Here is a 19,108-nt window from a genome sequence, read left to right as displayed (position 1 = left end):
TAACACTAAGATGTGGGGCGAGGTGGACACACTTGAAGGGAGAGAGAGGCTGCAACTAGATTTAGACAGACTACAAAAGTGGGCAGATGAGAATAGGATGGGGTTCAATGTAGACAAATGCAGGGTGCTGCACCTTGGGAGAAGCCATCCACAGCACACATACAGGCCGGGGAGTTCCCCTCTTGAAAGCACAGAGGTGGAAAGGGATCTTGGAGTCATTATTGACTCCAAGATGAACATGAGCTGCCAATGCCAGACCGCAGCCAGCAAGGCCAGCCAGACCTTGTCATGCATCCAAAGGTGCATCTCAAGCTGTTCCGGAGAGGTGATCCTCCCCATCTATGTGACTGTGGTCAGGCCGCAGTTGGAGTACTGCATCCAGTACTGGGCGCCACACTTCAAAAGGGATGTGGCCAGCCTGGAGAGGGTTCAGAGGAGGCCACCCGCCTGGTGAGAGGGTAGCAGGACAGGCCCTACAAAGAGAGATTGAGGGACCTGAACCTGTTCAGCCTCAGCAAGAGGAGGCTGAGGGGGGACCTGGTGACTGCCTACAAGCTCATCAAGGGGAATCAACAGCAAACAGGTAGAGCCCTTTTCTCCCCAGCACCACCTGGGGTGATGAGGAACAATGATAAGAAGCTGATGGAGAATAGGTTTAGGTTGGAGATCAGAAGGCAATATTTAACAGTTAGGGTGGCCAAAATCTGGAACCAGCTTCCCAGGGAAGTGGTCCTCGCCCCTACCTTGGGCAAATTCAAGAGGAGGTTGGACGATCACCTGTCTGGGGCCTTGTGAACCCAGCATTCATTCCTGCCTGTGGCAGGGGGTCAGGCGAGATGGTCTGTTCAGGTCCCTCCTGACCCTAGCTACTATGATACTATGATACCTACCCACTCTGCCCCTGGCTGCACACCCACATCCACCCACCCACCCTTCCCTGGTTGCACACCCACAACCAACCCACACACTCTGCCCATGGCTCCACAACCACACCCACCCACCCTTCCTTTGGTTGCAAACCCACACCCACTTACCCACTATGTCCCTAGCTGCACACCCACCCTCCCACTTTGCTCGTGGCTGCACACGCACACACACGCACGCCCACCCACTGTGCCCTGGGCTGCACATCCCCACCCACCCACACACTGTGCTCCTGGCTCCACAGCCACACCCATCCACCCATTCTGCCCCTGGCTACACACCCCACACACACCCCCATGACACGCCCACACCAGACACACACACCCCCTAGCAGGGGGGTGCTGCAGGCAGGGCATGCAATTGCTGGGGGTGGGACGGGCTGCGCTACTTAGTCCAGCTGAGGCTCCTCCTGGTCCTACTGCCCCTGACTCCTGTCAGCATGGACAGGAGCTGGGGCAAGTCAATACAGTTTTAAAGCCCAAGGGCTTCCTCTGCCTCCGGCTCCCTGCATGATTGTTAACAGTCATATAACGGGACGTCCTCATTCCTCTCTTTCCTTTTCCTTTGAGCATTAAAATCTCCTTATTGTTCCTTTGCCCTGCCACCGGTATTATCCATTTCTCCTCTTAACCAAGCTGGACTTTTAAGGAAAGTAATGAGGAAATGAGATTTCAAGACTTTATAGTAACCCTTTTTGAAAAACTCCCAACATTTTCCCACATTTTCCAAACATAAATTTACTTTTTTTAGCATTGGGAGTTGTTTGGACACGTTTCCCATTCTTCCAAAATCATGGTAGTGAGGTCATGGTGTGTAGCCAGCATGTTTCCAACAACCTCTTTCCAGCCATCATCACAATGTGGTCTAAAACCATGTTACTCTGTAATGGATGAGATATTTTTTGTTTTAGAAAATGATCTCAAATTTTCAGAACTAGTTTTCCTGCTTGTCTCTGTATATCCTGTGGGTAATGCATATTTATTCCCTTTCTTCACTTTGCAGATCGGCACTTCAGGAACAACTCGTTCTGTTCTCTCCTTTGATCTGGGGGATCGTAACAGGTTCCTGCCAGTGTCCCGTCCTGTGTGACATATGTTCGAGGTCCTGCTGTTGGGAGCCACCACTTCTTGTAAACCGAGGCACTGCTCTCAGTGCCTCCCTTCTGCTCTGGTACCCACTTTGTGCTTCAACCAACTGGTCATTTTAAAAGTTTAGTCCAATGACTCGTCCCATAAATTTCAATAATACCTCCCCTGCATCTCCTTTTCTACAGCCTAACCACTCTCAGTTGTTTAACTTTTTCCCAACGGCTTGAATTTCAACTGCTACAGTAGGTTGGGGCAGATGGTTGTCTGACTCCATTGTCTCATTACTTGAGACCTGCAAGCAAACTTCAGGATCCCATCCCGACTTGAAGTTACTACTTATGAGCTTATGTAAGGAATCAACCTCTTCCAAGGAAAGCTCTTCCTTGGCACTCCCCAGAAAGTTTTGTTTGGTCTCTAACCTGATGGACCCCTACAGCCAACCCTGGCATGGGTTTCCAAGCGGTGTTGAGACCCTGCCTCCTTGTTGGCCTTTGTGCGTTAGACAGCCTGTCTGCTCCCACGGCTGTGACTGTGTGACCCACACTCCTAGAGACCAGGTAACCCCTGCTGCCCTTTCTGAACCGTTCTCATGCATACACAGATACCTATAAGCCAATTCCCAAAAGCAAACCTTTAAATGCCATTTTCTAAGCCAACAGGGGAGAGGGAGGAGTGCCATGTCCCAGCCAGCACAGCAGACTGCTTCCCTTCAGTTTTTCTTGTGCCGTTGCCATTCCCTTGTTCTCCCTGGGACTCTTGCTTTCCTCCTCCTGTTCCCTCCATGCCTCTTCAGTGACCTTCAGGTGCAGTGTGCCACATCGGCAACAAAACTGTTAAAAGACTGTAATATCAACTCACCTTGCTCTCCTAGGTATCCCACTTATGAACCTATCTATAGCAAAGGGTACTCACATTGAGCCCCTCAAAATCTCCCCCACCAGGACGCTAGATCCTTTCGAGGGAGCCGGGGGTACCACACCTATCAGCACCGTTAGGTGGGCAAATCTGATTCGCAAGATGCACCCAGAGATTTCCAACAGAAATCCAGAGTTGTGGTCTTTTTGAGTTCTTTGCAACAGAAAACTGCTGTGTTGTTTTTCAGTAGTTAAAAAAGAGTAAAAATGAAGAGCTGATGTTTTCTTAGGGGGTTCCTCCAATTGATCCAGGTTGAGAACCACTGCACTAGCTATATCCAGTTCAATTCGTTACCTCTATAGTGAACATTTCTACCACTGCTGGAGCAGGGTCTGGGCTAGATGGACCGTGGGTCTGACCCAGTACGGCACATCTTTTGTTCTTATGCCCCTTTCAAGTGCCTGATTTGGGAGCTACTTAATTACTTCCAGTATGTTTATTTTTTGGTTGCTAATGGCAAGCCCCTTCCCCATTTTATATGCATACCTCAGCTCCCTACTCTTGCCCCCCAAACTTCCTCCCCTCCTGAGTACTGCATGCACGTGATGTCAATGTGTTAATGCATGGGGAATGTAATCATGAACTACCAGGGCAGAGGAAGATCTTATGTGAAGAGAAATGGTATAACAAATAAAGTGAACAAATGAAAATACATATTCTGTAGTCCATATTGTTCTTCTAACTAATAATATACATGAACAAACTGCAGAAAGATCTTGGGTCAAGCAGAAGGTCTCTGAAACATCATCAACACGAGTATATGGCAATCATTTACTATAAAACCCCACAAGTAGATGGCACCTTGTTTTTAATGTTTGTTCTATTTGCAGATGTACAAGACCCTTAATCTTTGTATTGCTCTGACTGGAACTGAGACACGGACAGAAGTGGACCACATAACAGTTACTCATTGACTGGACCATGCTTTTCACTGTTTTTACTCTGTGGGCTAGACGGTTCCTTAAATCCCGCGTACACTTTGACCGTGCACAATTACTCCTGTAAGATAGTCTTTCATTTTTGTAAGACTATGTAGATAGTGTTTCTGATGTGTATTAGCATCAGTATTAAATGCACATTCCTCAGCTTTTATGAAAGTTTTAGCACGCATTTTCATTTATGTAACCAAACTTGCTATTTCCAATATTGGGATGTTGTGGGGTTTTTGCATGTGAAACGAGAAGAGTTCAGACTGTCTGTGCCTGCAGAGCTGGCTTTGTTTCTTTGAAGGAATATAAGAACTGCCCCACCACACTATACAAGTCGTCTCTCTAATCCAGCATGTCAAAAATACAGCAGCATGGGTCCAGCCTGAGGAGCCATGTCGTCTGGCCTGTGGGTCTAGGTCCTGGGTGGTGGGGTGAGCAGTGCCAGCATTAATATCCACAGCTTTGGGAGTTGTGGCAATTCACGCTGCTGCCGCTCGTCCCACTGGGACGGATCCAGAGCACAGCGCTATGTCGCCTGGCCCGCAGGGCTGCTTGTGGGCCAACAATGTGACTTCAGGACAAGCAGCTGCCAACGTGGCTCCAGGAACCACAGCAATTAATGCTGCTTGACCCACCACCACACTTCTGGCCCTGCGAGCAGCCCCACAGGGCAGATAACGTGTCTCCAAACTGGATCCAACCTACTCTGGCACCCCTGGGGCAAGGTGAATGCTGCAAGAGGACCTAGTACGTGCTCCCTGCCTTGAGACCTGTATTGGGAGGTCCCAACCAGGCACTCCCTGCCCCGTGGGGCAGATGGCGGCAGGGGATGGGTTACCTTTCCTCCTGCTCTCTTCAAACTCCCGCCTGGCCGTGTTGATGTAGCGCTGCACCAAGGCCTTGAGCACCTGCAGCCTGTAGGAGCCACGGCTCTCTCCCTGCAGGATGGTGTCGTCCAGGGCTGAGGTTTCATAGATTTCATAGATTTCATAGACATTAGGGCTGGAAGGGACCTCGGAAGATCATCGAGTCCAGCCCCCCGCCCAAAGGGCAGGACGTCAGCTGGGGTCATAGGATCCCAGCAAGATAAGCATCCAGTTTCATCTTGAAGGTGTTCAATGAAGGCGCTTGAACAACCTCCGGCGGCAGGCTGTTCCAGACCTTGGGGGCTCGGACAGTAAAGAAATTCTTCCTTATGTCCAGCCTGAAACAATCATGTAGTAGTTTGTGACCATTCGTCCTCGTCATCCCTTGGGACGCTCTGGTGAACAAAAGTTCCCCTAGATACTGGTGGTCACCCCTGATAAACTTGTAGGTGCCCATCAGATCACCCCTGAGCCTGCGCTTTTCCAGGCTAAAGAGCCCCAGGGCTCTCAGCCTGTCATCGTAGGGTCTGCTTCCCTGACCTCTGATCATGTGCGTGGCTCTTCTCTGGACTCTCTCAAGCTTCTCCACATCCTTTTTGAATTGTGGAGCCCAAAACTGGACGCAGTACTCCAGCTGCGGCCTCACTAAGGCCGAGTACAGGGGGAGAATGACGTCCCGGGATTTGCTTGAGAAGCATCTATGGATGCAAGCCAGCGTTTTGGTCGCTTTACTAGCCGCAGCATCGCATTGCAGGCTCATGTTCATCTTGTGGTCAATGATGACCCCCAAGTCTCTTTCTTCCATAGTGCTAACCAACATAACACTGCCGAGCCTATAAGGATGCTGCGGGTTTTTTTTCCCAAGGTGGAGAACCTTGCATTTATTGGCGTTGAACACCATCAGATTCTCATCCGCCCACTTGCTGAGCCTGTCCAGGTCAGCCTGGATCATCCGCCTGTCTTCTGGTGTGGATGCTTTGCCCCAAAGTTTGGTGTCATTGGCGAACTTGGCCAGTCCGCTTCTGACTCCAGTGTCCACATCGTTAATGAAGATGTTGAACAGTATGGGTCCAAGGACAGAGCCCTGGGGGACCCCACTGGTCACAGGACACCACGATGAGTGACTTCCATCAATTACTACCCTCTGGGTCCGACCCCGGAGCCAATTTTCCAGCCAGTGGGTCGTGGAGGACCCAAGGCGACAATTGGCCAGTTTCTCCAAGAGACGATCATGGGACACCAGATCGAAGGCTTTTTTGAAGTCAAGATATATGACATCAATCTCATCTCCCTTGTCCAGGTGATAGGTCACCTGGTCATAGAAGGAAATGAGATTGGTCAAGCAAGACCTACCCGCAACAAACCCGTGCTGGCTATCCCTTAAGATGTTGGTGTCGGCCAGTCCATTAAGGATGGCCTCCTTAATAAACTTTTCTAAGATCTTCCCCGGGATAGAAGTCAGGCTGATGGGCCTATAGTTAGCCGGATCCACTTTTCTCCCTTTCTTGAAGATAGGCACCACGTTGGCCTTCTTCCAGTCTTCGGGCACTACACCAGAGTGCCAAGAGTTTTCAAAGATCCGCGCTAGAGGCTGGGCTATGATGCTCGCCAGCTCCTTGAGTACCCTGGGGTGAAGATTGTCAGGGCCGGCTGACTTGAAGGTATCCAGCTTCTCAAGATGTTCCTTCACGAAGTCAGCATCAATGGAGGGCAGGGGATCACCCTCACCCGGACTTCCCGGCCCTGTAGCAGGCACGGGTGTCCCATGGGGCTGATGAAAGACCGACGCAAAGTACCTATTTAATAGATTGGCTTTTTCCTGGGCGTCAGTTGTCAGTTGCCCCATCTGGTTCAGCAGGGGTCCAACGTTGTCCCTGCTTTTCCTCCGGCTCCCCACATATCTGAAAAAGGACTTTTTATTGTCCTTGATGCTCAAAGCTAGCTGGAGTTCAGTTGCAGCCTTGGCTTTCCTGGTCTGCTCCCTACAGGACCGGACCAGTGCAGAATAATCCTCCTTGGAGGTGACTCCCATCCTCCATCCTTTGTAGGCCTTTCTTTTTAGCCTCAGGAGGTCTGCTAGGTCCCTGGAGAGCCAGGGGGGCTGCTGTGCCCTCTTGCTGCCTTTCCTCCGAGATGGAATAGACTTAGTTTGTGCATTGAGGATCGCTCCCTTGAGGAGCAACCACTCTTCTTGAACTCCCCTCTCCCTGCGGTCACAGTCCCTTAGGGCCTCACTGACAAGCCTCCTGAGCTTGTCAAAGTCGGCTTTCCTGAAGTCAAGGACTTGCGTGTTGCTGACTGACTTGCCAGCTTTTCGGCAGATGGTGAAGGTGATCAGCTCGTGGTCGCTGTCACCCAGCTTCCCATCGATCACTAGGTCGCCGACTAGGTCCTCCCCAGTAGCCAGCACCAGGTCGAGCAGCGCTTTGCCTCTCGTTGGCCCATAGACTTCTTGAGTGAGGTAGAGGTCATCCACGCACGAGAGGAAGCTCTGCGACCGCTCAGATTTTGCTGAGCGATCCTCCCACGAGATGTCTGGGTAATTGAAGTCACCCATGACAACCATGGTCCTGGAGCAAGCTGCCTCAGCCAGTTCCTGGGCAAACTCCTGGTCTAGCTCAGGACTTTGGGTGGGAGGTCTGTAATAGACTCCCACCATTGTGTCCCCTGTGCCATGTTCCCCACGGATTTTAACCCAGAGGGTCTCCAGCCGTCCACCCTGGTCGCCAATATCGTCTTGCAGGGACGCGTAGCTTTCCTTAACATAGAGAGCTACACCCCCGCCCCTTTTCTCTACATGATCCCTCCTGTACAGGGTATAGCCATCTATCCCCGTGGTCCAGTCATGGGTGGAGTCCCACCAGGTCTCCGTGATCCCTATGACATCGTAATTGTTTGCACTGAGCAGGAGGATGAGCTCCTCCTGCTTATTCCCCAAGCTCCTGGCATTTGTGTACAGGCAGGCAAGTGCCCCCTGGGGGGCTCCTTCCTTGCCCACAGATTTTACCAGGGCTGGGGCTAGGGTGAGCTCCCTTGAGTGCCGTGATCTGCTGGCTTTGCAAGGATTGTTCAGCGGGCCAGCAGTGGCGGTAGTCCCCCCGTCCCCCAGCGGGCTTAGTTTAAAGCCAGTCTGGCTGAGAAGAGCCTCCTCCCTAGGGGAGAGAGGTGGAGACCATCTCTTCCCAGCAGCTCGCTGCCTCTCTCGCCAAAGAGCGGGCTGTGGTCACGAAAGCCAAAGCCTTCCTGACGACACCAGCGCTGCAGTCTTTGGTTGACCACATAGATCCTCCTGTCCCTTCTCAGCCCATAGCCTGAGACTGGGAGGATCGACGAGAACACCACCTGTGCCCCCAGACCCTTTAGCCCCGCTCCCAAATCCCTGTAGCGCCTCATGACCTGGCTGGGAGTGCTCCGAGCCGTGTCATCGGTGCCCACATGAATAAGGAGCATGGGATAGTGGTCTGTGGGTTTGAGGAGCTTGGGGATCCTCTCCGCAATGTCCCGGATGCGGGCCCCTGGGAAGCAGCAGACTTGCCGGGCTAAGGGGTCGGGGTGGCAGATTGGCCCCTCCGTCCCCCTCAGGAGGGAGTCTCCCACAACAAACACCATACGTTTTGTCTTGGGGAGAGCAGAGGCGGGAGCTGCAGCTGGGCCCATGTTGCCTGTGGGGGCCGGCAACTCAGCAGGCTCTGCTGGGGCAGCAAGAGGTGCGTACCTGTTGCTCAGTTCTGGCGGGGGAGGGCCCTTGGTGCGGCGGGCCTTAGGGCCCTTGACCACCTTGGTCCATGCCCCTGGCTGGACACAGCAGGAGGTCCCAGAGTCCTCCTCTGGCCTGGAGGGAGACTATGATCTACCCTCTGCCTCCCGGGGGAGAAGGGCCTGGCAGTAGGAGTCTATCTCCTGCTCGCAGTCCCTGATGGCATGCAGTCTGTGGACTGTGGCCTGGAGCTCCTCCAGCTGGCGTGCCAGAGACCCCAAAAGGGAGCAGACCCCGCAAGGGGAGGTCGCCATGCTCCCAGGCCCCAGAGCCTGAAAAAGGGACAGGCAGCCCCCACAGCCGAGAGCCAGGGGCTCCGTCTGCGTGGACCCCGGAACCAGGGGCTCCGCCTCGGTGGCCGTCTCTGAGGTGCCAGGGGGGGGGGCTGCGGAGCCCGAGGGGACCCTCGGGGTGCGGCGCGTGCCCATCCGTGTCATGCCTCTGGTAGGCTGGCTACGGCTGGGGCTGTCTACCCTGGGGGGTGCGCAGGCAGGGTCTGGCGCCCTCCCGCACGCCCTCCCGTGCAAACTCCGCGCTAACTCACGCGCCAGCAGAGAAGCGCACCTGTTTGTGCAGCCTGTTCATGCGGCTCCGGTTGCGTGGCTCCCTGGGGGGCTGGGCGAAGTAGGGGCCTGGGCGGGGCTTGACCCGGCCCGGCTCCACTCAGCTGCCACCTCCCACACACACACTAAGGGGGTTAGCCCCTTCTCTCCACGGGCCCCGCTTACCCCGGCTGTGCTGGGGGTCAGCGGGGGGCTCATCGGCTACTGGAGGGTTTCTGGGGGGCTTCGGGGGAGCGGGGGCGCAGCGAGCTTTCACCCGTGCGTCTCTCGCTGCTCCCGCGTCTGAGGTAGCCTGGGGTGAGGAAGGGGAAGAGGAATTACACAGGTACCAGGGAACGGTGCTGCTTACCATTCATCCAGCCTCGCAGAACAGCCTCGCAGCCAACGTGGCTTCTACCAACGGCCACACGGCCAATGCAGCTTCTACCAGCCGCTGTGTTGTGCGGGACACTTACAATGGTGGGGATCGAGGGACAGTCCTGCTGCTTCTTGGCTTTGCAGCAGCAAATGAACTGGAAGATGCCCCTAGGGAAGACAGGAGAACGTGGGTTACAAGGGGCCAGGCGGAAGCAGAGCTAGCCCTGCAAAATCCACGCTGGAGCCCACAGCCAGGTCCAAACCCTTCCAACATCTGGGCCTGCTTCCTGGTATTGGCCCACTGGAAAGATGAGCCCATTTCATGGCACTGGGAGCCAAACAGCTCCAGAATTCAGGGGGATTGTCTCCCATGTTGTATGCCAGCTCTCTGCAGTGCACCAGTGGCTTTATCCCTGAATTCACTCAATATATTACCTTATCAAGGCGAAGAGCAAGGAGTGATTTGAGTGCAATGGAGAGGTGTCTCCAGGGACAGAAAAAGATGCCAGAGGCCAGGAAATTCTTTAATCCACTAAGAAACAGGCAGAAAGAGAGCCAGTGGCTGGATGTCAAACCAGGCAAATTCAAATGAGAAATAAAGGCGCCCATTTGTAAGGAACCAAGCCCCAGGGCATCCCTTCACATCCCCCGGTCCATGCTGGCTGCCTCTCTCCTGTCTGGCAGTCTGGCTTTAGCCAGACACAAGATACCAGGCTCAGTATGGAGGGACTCTTGCGAAATGCAATGGCTGGCGTGGTGGAGAACGTCAGGCCTGGTGATCTAATGAGCCCTCTGGGCCTTGAAGTCTGTGAGCTGGCTCCCTGTGAAGGCCTGGCCGGTGGGAACACACTGCTTCCCCTTCCCTCTCTCCAGAACCTCTCTCTGCTCCAGAGACCTCATCAAGCAATGGAAATTTCTGTCTGAACAACTCATGTTTACTAGTTTCAGAAAGTCTCTTTTCTTGCAAGTCATGGCAAAGATTTGTAGAGATGTTCAGACTGTCAAACTAAAGAGAAAGACAGAAATGCTAATTATCTTCAGGGTGGGGTCTTTTAAAATTTCCATTGAAGTTTTCTGCTTATTTTTCCTTTTGTCCCCAAATGGGGTGCAGGTGGGGGGAGAAAAAGGGAAAATTCAGTATTTTCAAACTGATTTTTGTTTTGTTTTCTGGCTTTCATTTGTTGAACCAAAATCTGAAAACTTCTAACCCTTCCCTCCCAAACCTTTCCTGTCATTTGGAAGAAAACAGATTAGTGCCATATTATTCACATCTCACACTCACCTTTTTGCTGAAAAATTACCCACTGAAAATTGGGGGGGTGTTTTAAATAAAAAAACCAAACTGTTTCTGAATAGTTTGGATAAAAGCCAATGGTTTTTTGCTCTTCCTTCTGCCTTCCCAGAACAAGGTGCATAACTTTTTTGGGAGGGTGTGTGGTATGCGAATAAACATGGCATTTTTTTTTTTTTTGGAAAGCCCCTGAGGGCTCTCCTTGCAAAGCCTCTCTCCCTGCAGCACAGAGAAAAAAGGCTGGTGGATAGACAGTGTGGTGATTCAGCCATGGGATGAAGAGCCAGTAGCTCTGGGTTCAGTTGTCAGTGATGGCTGTGTGGACCTTGGGCAAGTCCTTCCCTCCTTGTGCATCTCAGCTCCTGTCTGCAAAATGGGGCCTTGCTGGTCTCTGTCTCCCAGGGGGTGGGTGAGCTGATAGAGGTGCCTCGTGCCCTGAGACAGGTGAGGGCCCTGGCATTACCTGACCATGTAGAAGAGGGACTTGGGGGTTGGAATGACGTTGAAGGGCACAGGCAGTGTCAGGCCCTCCCGGAAGTAGGACAGGTAGAGCTTGGAGCGGGCAAACTTCCACTCCACGTTGACATCGTCCTGCAACACAAGCCGGGGGGAGCAGCTCAGAGCCGTGGGGTCATGCAAGCCTTACAGGGCACGTGCAGGAGTTCACCAGCTGGCCTACGCTCACCCCCTTCCCTGGGTCACTGAGCATGGCCCTGGCATTGGGCAGCCTGTCCTGCCTTGCATGCTGGTAGTATATGAGGAGTGTAACATGGGGCGTGGTGGCAGGTGGCGGGCACTGGGACATGAGCGGGGCAGGGGGAATCCACCCTGGAAAAGAAGGAGGCAGACACAGGGGTCCTGACCCCATTCGCAGGTTGCTGATTTCTCTTCAGTGCAAATACTGGATTGGCAAGGCTAGGTCTGCCAGGTGCCCACCTGGCATAAACCTCCAAGGGATCCTTGTCTGAGGGGAGCCAGTGACTGTTCCCCACCGTGCCGGACTAGGGGCTTGTATAGCATCCAGTGGGGGCCTGGGGGATACGTAGAGGCACAGGACTGGCAGGGACCAGCTGTGTGAGCGAGCCTAGCCCCTGCTGGGGCAGAGACCCCAGCCCATGATCTACCATGGAGGCCTCCCTATGGCCACAACAACGCCCTTTCCAGCAGGCTCAGAAACAAAATCATTGCCACCCGGGCAGGGAGCATCCACCAGGTCCAGTGTTGGTCCTCACTGGAGGTCTCCGACCCTATTAACTCAGCTCACCGGACTCTAGAGGAGCGAGAAGCTCCCCTCAGAGATAATTAATTACTGGCTCCCTGCTTAAAAAGGGACGTCAGCCACCCAAGGCTGAGGAAAGGCAGGTCGTCAAAACCATATGAAAAAGGGGAGGCGAGGGCTTGCACTGCTGTGATTTAACTGTAATGTTTGTCCACTCCTACCCCAGTTTAAGTGGGTGAAGGTACTGGAACTGTTAGACCAATATGGGAATGGACAGATGGAACAGTTATATCGGTGCATCTTATACCGGTATAATTTACTGCTGGTCTATCTGCTACTTCTGTCCACACCCACAATCCCCACTGGCTCACAAGACCCCTTGTACACAGCTCAACCCTCGTGATTTCTCTTCTCCCAAGTGCCAGGACCCTGCTACTTGGGGTGACACTGCCACTGGAGGTGACTTGTCCCTTAAATCTCTCAGGCCTGAAATCTCTGCCTAGGGCCCCAGTGGCAAGGCCTTCTCTGGGGACATACAGCTTTCCAGGGGATCATTAGCCCTTGGCCTGTGGCTGGCTCTGGTGTAACTAGCTGCCTTTGCCTCATCCCATGGGTGGGTTCCCGTATGGAAACCACTGTCCCCACTGCCCCTGTACGGACACATCCGAGGCCAAGAACTGCCTGGGCCCTGGAGACTAAATCCCATCTCATCTCCAGAATCAGCCCCAACCAGAGGCAACAAGCACTGGACCTGAGCACATCAGAGCCCTGCCAGGCCCCAGTAGAGCATCCAGGCTCCTGGGGCAGGGCTCCTGCCAGCACCCCTCACTGCCAGGTTGCTGGAGCTCTGGACCCTGCCAGGGCTCCCTCCACGTGACCTACCTGCCACCCAGATCATGTGCCAGGAGTTGCCCCACAAGGTCTGGCTCCGGCCCAGGAAGTCTTTGTGCTTGCGCTCCAGCACCACGGACTCCAGCAGCAGGAAGACCAGGAACCAGAGGTACGAGGCGGAGTGCAGGAGGAACTTGATCACTGGGATCTTCAGCATTTTGCCCACCTGATGGGAGACACTTTGTCTCGCCTTGAGCAAAACTCAAGGCCATTTGGCTGCATGGTTAGGGCCCACCAGGCAGCAGGGACTTAAACGGGAGCAAGTGCTTAGGAGCAGACTTCAATCTCCATGAGGATTTGGTCCAGCAGACCTCCAGCTTGGGTGCGTGGAGGGAGAATTCATCCATTATCAGGCAAAAAGGGGATGCAGCACCCTCTGGTCTGTGTAAAACAGACTGCAGAGCTGCACTGAGCTAGCACTGGTTGGAGCCAGAGCTAAAACGACCTTGATTTTAGAAGTGTTCAGGACACACAATCCAGCCCCAACAAGCAGGTTCACTGGCCAGTTGCAGCTGGTGCTAAAAGTCCACACTTTAGTTTCACTCCCAGTTTACCTAGCCCCAACATCCAGCTGTTGGACCTCATTGGACTTGTGTCACCTGGAGGAACAAGCTCATCATCCCAATTGTGCTCCTGTGGGAGAGGATCCCATCATCCCTCCATCCTCTCTTGGTCAAACCAAGCTCTTGCAGTCTCTAGGTATGAGCCTCAGTTTCCCTACAGCCATTCTTTCTTTCCTTTCTCTGACGCTGCTCCAACCTACAGTGGTCCAAGGCTGTGGGAAGCCCACACCTGGGTGCAGCAATCCAGCAGCGGCTGCACCAGGGAAAGAAGAAGCAGAGCCTGCTCGCATTGGGTGTCCCCCTTCATACAGCCAAGGACAGCATTAAGTCTTGGACCACTGCCTTGCCCCTGGGGGTTCCCCAGCATCATTGCCCCTCAGCCTCTCTCTGAATGCACTGAGAAGGGGCAAGAACCTGGTGGAGACCAAATGCATGGGGGTAATTACACATACATATGTGCGCGCGCGCGCACACACACACACACACGATTTGATGATCTCAGGAAGGGAGATCATTAGAAGTGCCATCAGGTTTCTATGGGAGACAGATATTACCAGGTTGGGTCTTTCTGGGGGGCCTTCTATCTGTTAGGGGCCAGAGTCAGGTGCTTTGGAGGCAGCTGTAAAAAGCCGGCAGCAGGGTGGTGCAGGAAACCTTCTTCCCTGAGCCCCCTTTTCCCTTTGCAGCAAGGCCACTTACCCGGGACTTGGGAGCAACCCAGTAGAGCAGGCACAGGATGGGCATGGTAAGGAAGATGGAGCAGGAGACAAAGAGCTTCCAGAGGGTGTTGCTGCCACGCCAGCCGGACAGGTTCCCGCACCAGATGGATGACAGCACTTGCTGGCAGGTGGGGTGCGTGACAAACTGGGCCAAGATGAGAGAAGGGGATCAGAGGGTCAGTACCAGCAGCCCTCACGGTGACCCATTGCTTCCCCCTCCTGCTAGGCAAATACTGCTCCCAGGAATATACAGGAGCTCTCTCAGGATGCAAAGGGAGCCTTTGCCTACCAGCAAAATGCAGTTGACTCTGGGGTGCAACAGACTCCCATGCCCACACTGGGGTGAGAGCACGAAGCAAAAGTTCATCTCCAATCCCAGCTGCTGCTGCAGGGGGGAGTTTAGGGAGGTTGAATCAAATGGAGCATGTTGGAACCAGGATGCCAAGGTTTATGTCCCGACCCCAGCCAGAAGCACTCAGAGTTCATTAATGATCCCTCGTTAGAAAGGACCCTTGCAGCACCCTGGTGGGGAGCTTCCCTAGTACTGGCTCAAGGCGGGGCTGCAACCCTCCTAGCTCTGAAGCCTGCCCCGCACTCACCCTCTTCTGGTCGTAATGGACGGCCAGGCGAAGCCGGGCCAGGTTGGGGATGCCCTCCTCGAAGGCCTGGCTGCCCAGATCCTCCTCCTCGCTGCTGTCCTCCAGGTCGTTGAGCACGGCCGCCACCTCGCTCTGGTTGCGGCACATACCCAGCAGCTCGAAGGCGAACTCCTGGCTCAGCTGCTCCAGGCGCAGGTACTCGGGCTGCGGGAGGAAGAACACAGCCTAGAGGAATGCCTGGGAGCCCTATCCTGTAACAACCTGAATGCACAACGATGGGACCCCAGCACCAAAGGCAGATGATTCAGCAGAGGAACTCACTGCTGCAGGGCGCTGAGACACGGACACTCGCCCAACGCAGCATCACATGCATGTGAGCCAAGACTTACAGCAATGTCAGGAGTAAACCTACCAGCGTGACAGCTGCATCTGGAGGTGGTCACTCGGAGACAACAGTCCCACGACCCGCAAGCACCTATCAGGCAGCTTTTCCTCTCACAGGATGGGTGCAAGGTTCCTAAAAATGCTACTATGAACACTAAATTATAACCCTCATTTAATACTTTTGTAACCATAACGTGCTGGGGTACACACCTGTGAGGTGTTGCAAGGTCACTACCTAGTTAAACTGAGCAAGCACCTACAGATTTTGTCAGAGCATGAGCATTGTTAATGGTTGTGAGGAGAAAAATGAACAGAGAGGAAGGGTATGTGATAAGAAATGTCTGCAGGGAGGGGTGGTTATGATATGGGTATGTTTATGCATATGTTTTCAAAAATGCCCAATAGTAAGAAATCAATTATGTAAGTAGTCTATAAGTAGCCAGCAGCATGGAGTGTAGCAGTAAGAATAATGAATATGAAAAAAGATGGATGTAAAAATAGTTTGGGAACAAAAGGACATTGTACCATTGCACTACTGAATCACTGCACCACTGGAATACATGCCCAAATTTCCCAGCGAGACCCTGAATTGTCGTGTGGAGAATTTAGTGTTGGTGCTTGTCATTTATGGTCAGCTGCTCTGAGCCTTTCTGCACAGAGCAGGATATAAGCTAAATAATAATAATAGTAACACCTCCATGCTGCCCAGCCTGGGCATAATGTGGGGGGTCCTGTGTGCCCCCTGCCTGGCTCACACAGGGTAGGGACCAGAAAGGAGTCCAGGATGGTGCTGAGCCCCCTGGGTCCAAGCCCAGAGCTGCTGGAATAGAGTTTCACCCTCCGATACCCCCTGGCTCCCTGCTGCCCCGGAGAGCTGCGGCCCACAAGAGAACCAGGACAGATGGAGACCTGGGAGCCGGCAAGTGCCTGACCTTGAACTCGGGCTCCTTGCGAGAGAGGCGCTTGAGCTCGTGACTGAGCTTGAAGGCAGCAAGCATGGCATCCTCGCTGGCAACCGAGAGGTAGGCGCGGCTGGCGAGGCCCTTATAGGTGTTGATGCGGGAGAGGGAGAACTTGAGCAGGTCGTACTGGCGGGCGTTGGTGCACTCCAGGCAGGGGCAGGAGACGCGGTGGGGGTGGGAGATGGTGTGGCCTTTCTGCGTCAGCATGTCCACGATCTCGTAGAGGTCCTTCTCGCAGGCCAGGGTGAGCGGCGTCACGCTGGGCGCGAAGCGGGAGGCGTCGATGGTGTTGTCGAAGAAGGCCAGCGAGAAGGACTTGAGGTCCATCTTGAGTCCCTTCTCCTGGTTCAGCCGGTCCAGCAGCAGCTTGACCACGTGGGGCTGGTTGGTGTCCACAGCCACCAGCAGGGCCTCGTGGACCTGGCGGAAGTCGAATTTGATGTAGCGCAGCAAGGCCTTGGCCACTTCCTCCCCGCCCGCACGGATGGCCAGGTTGAGGGCTTCCCACCATGCCCGCTCCTCGGTCTTGTCCAGCTGCCGCAGGATGCCATCACCCACCTGCAGCAGCTGCTGCACCACGGGCAGGTTCCCGTCCTGGATGGCGCTCAGCAGCCCCCGTGGGAACTTTAGCTTCCGGTTGACGATCTCCCTCCAGTTGGGCTGCTGCTGGGGAAGCAGAGCTGGTCGGGTTAGGGGAGACCCTGCAGTTCATCCCCCTGCCCACCCTGACTTGCTCTGAACCACCTCGGAGGAAGAGGATGACATCTCCCATCCCCCTTAGATAGCCCACCCCAAGGCTTCGCCAGGGCTAGAAAGCGTCTCCGGTCATCCTGGCCAGGGGCTGAGCCTGCCCCTGGGGCCTGTGACCACTCAGCGAGCCGCACGCCCTGCTGTCCCACTGCAAGCCAGCGGAGAGCACCTAGGAGTCCTGGATCCCAGCTCCTCCGTCCCTCCAGGAGAGGGGCTAGGATTCAATCCTGCCATGTTGCTGGCTGTCATTCAGGGTCTGGGTCTCCTTCTCCATGGCAGCCCCTCAGGGAGTCGCTGTCCCGGTCACCGCTGAGCCGTGGCTCAGAGGCAGCCGGAGGCAACTGGCTCCAGCACACAACCAGGGGCAAGGCCCAACCTGAGGGCCCATCATGCCTTCCTCCCCCTTGGGGCTCAGAAGCAGCTGCTCCCGGCTTGACAGGAGCAGCTCAGTGCCAGAGACTTGTTTCCTCCTGGCTAATTAACTCCCCTGGCGTCTCCATCAGGCGCACTTGAATTCACAGCTTGCAACACCAGCTTGCAAGGGGCTGGAGGCAGCAAGGCTGGCTCGAAAGGGATAAACAGCGGGTGCCACACTCAGGAACCACCGCGCAGAGGGGTCCTCCAAGGGCTGCTCCACAGGGAGGATAACAACCCCCTCCTGCAGCCAGCGAGTGGAGCCCCCTCTCTGGCTCACAGGGCAGGGCTTTGCTGTGGGGCCGATGCTCAGCTTGCTGGGGAGCGCTGTCCGTGGCCGGGGTGGTCACACCTTACCCACAACACCCAGGTGCGGGGGCCGGTCCCTCGTGCGCAGAGCTTGGGTGGAGGGCTGTTATCCAGGGTCCCTCAGAGCCAGGAGACCTGGGCTCCTGGGCTGGGAGGGGGCAGGGACCTTGAGAAATCTGCGTAGAAGTGGGGCAAAATTTTGAAGGTGTCCCCAACTCACCACCACCACCTGGGGCAGCCGGCCGGAGGAGGATGTGGGCATGCAGCAGGGGAAAAGCTACTGCGATGCCAGGAGGGGCCAGCACCACCACAACATGGATCGAGGCAGGCCTGGCATTAGAAACAGGTCTAATATATGGGTCTGAACCATCTCTGAGAGAAGCTGGGGGCACAAAAACAGGGGAAGGGGGTGACAGGACGAGGTGCCACAGGAGCAGGGTGGGGGCTGTTACCCAACCAGCCCCTTCTTGCCCTGCAAGGGGAGTGAAGGAGCTGTGCCGCCCTTTCCCGAGACACAAAGCCCTGGGGTCTCTGCAGCACCCACACTCTCAGTGCAGACCACGAATGCTTTCCCTTCACCGGTCGCTGACAATAATCGCACGTGCAGACAAAGCAGGCTCCTACAGCCGCCCCTGCCTGGATGAGCCGTGAGGCACTTTGCGAGGTGGACCCCAGCTAAAAGGCAGCCACTTCTGGGGTGGGGGGAGGAAGCCGAGCAGAACGCAATACAAGTATGTGCATGGGGGCAAAGGCTCCAGCCTACTTCCCTGCCCCTGACAAACGAGGCTCACAGCACCCCAGGGAAACCACCTGGGACAGCCAGCCCCGTTCATGGATGGAGAGCACAAGGCTCAGGACAGAACGATCCCGGCGCACACAGCGCTGCCTGGACCAGCATCTCTGCAGCCCCTTGGCGGGATGGAGCGCTGCACCAGCTCAGCTCAGCCCAGCCAGTTTGGAGCTCGGATAGTAGGCAGACAGTCCAGGGAGCTACCTCAGCTCCACATGAAGCCCTCTGCCCTTCCCAGGGCTGCCCTCACTCTTGCTCTGCCCGAGCTCAGAGCGAGCCAGCGCCCGGCTCCCCTGCTCTGCTCTGGGGGTCACTGGGGGCCTCGCAGGGTGGCCGGGGGGCAATGGGTATTTCGCCCCCAACCTGCTCCAAGGATCACAAGAAGCCTGAATTCTCCATCTGGAGATGCCCCAGGGCCAGGTCTTAGCAGGAGCCCTGCCCAGAGACCCCTTCAGAGTAGGTCCAGTTGCTGAGCACCGCTGAACCTTTCTCCAAGGAGACCGATGCTCTGAGGAAGATGTCCGGATGGTGGGCCAGGAGAAGCAGGTCCCCGATGCAGCCGGGATGGAGAGGATGCCCGCTACTCACCATGGCGCTCTCCCTAGCAGGCTTGCTGCCCTGCTGTGCCTGCCACGCCATCCCTGCCAGCTGGACACCTAAGCCCCTGGTCGCTGGTGAGGCTTTGGTTCAGCACCCACTGACTCAAGGCTGCTGGGATGTGAAGTGCCCAACTGCTCCCCTCCAAATACCCACAGAGGCTCCAAATCCTGCCCTCCCTGCTCAGTCCCCCCACCCTGCTGCCACACGGCCCGTCCTCT

General features: G+C 55.0%; 1 protein-coding gene across 1 annotated transcript in view; it reads right to left on the bottom strand.

Annotated features, from left to right (window-relative positions):
• The window catches only part of LOC132246613 (short transient receptor potential channel 2-like), a 578,215-nt gene extending 559,334 nt beyond the window's left edge, over positions 1 to 18,881 (bottom strand). The window contains exons 1-5 of the mRNA XM_059719943.1: positions 18,776 to 18,881; positions 15,998 to 16,707; positions 14,682 to 14,885; positions 14,063 to 14,227; positions 12,792 to 12,966 (exon numbers count right to left, since the gene is read on the bottom strand). Coding sequence (XP_059575926.1) covers positions 12,792 to 12,966; positions 14,063 to 14,227; positions 14,682 to 14,885; positions 15,998 to 16,707; positions 18,776 to 18,881 — 1,360 coding nt within the window. The remainder of the gene's footprint in view (positions 1 to 12,791; positions 12,967 to 14,062; positions 14,228 to 14,681; positions 14,886 to 15,997; positions 16,708 to 18,775) is intronic.
• Between the last annotated feature and the right edge of the window lie 227 nt (positions 18,882 to 19,108).

This window comes from Alligator mississippiensis, chromosome 16 (assembly GCF_030867095.1).
Source record: "Alligator mississippiensis isolate rAllMis1 chromosome 16, rAllMis1, whole genome shotgun sequence".
Taxonomy (NCBI): domain Eukaryota; kingdom Metazoa; phylum Chordata; order Crocodylia; family Alligatoridae; genus Alligator; species Alligator mississippiensis.
This window is presented reverse-complemented; position numbering and strand designations above follow the sequence as displayed.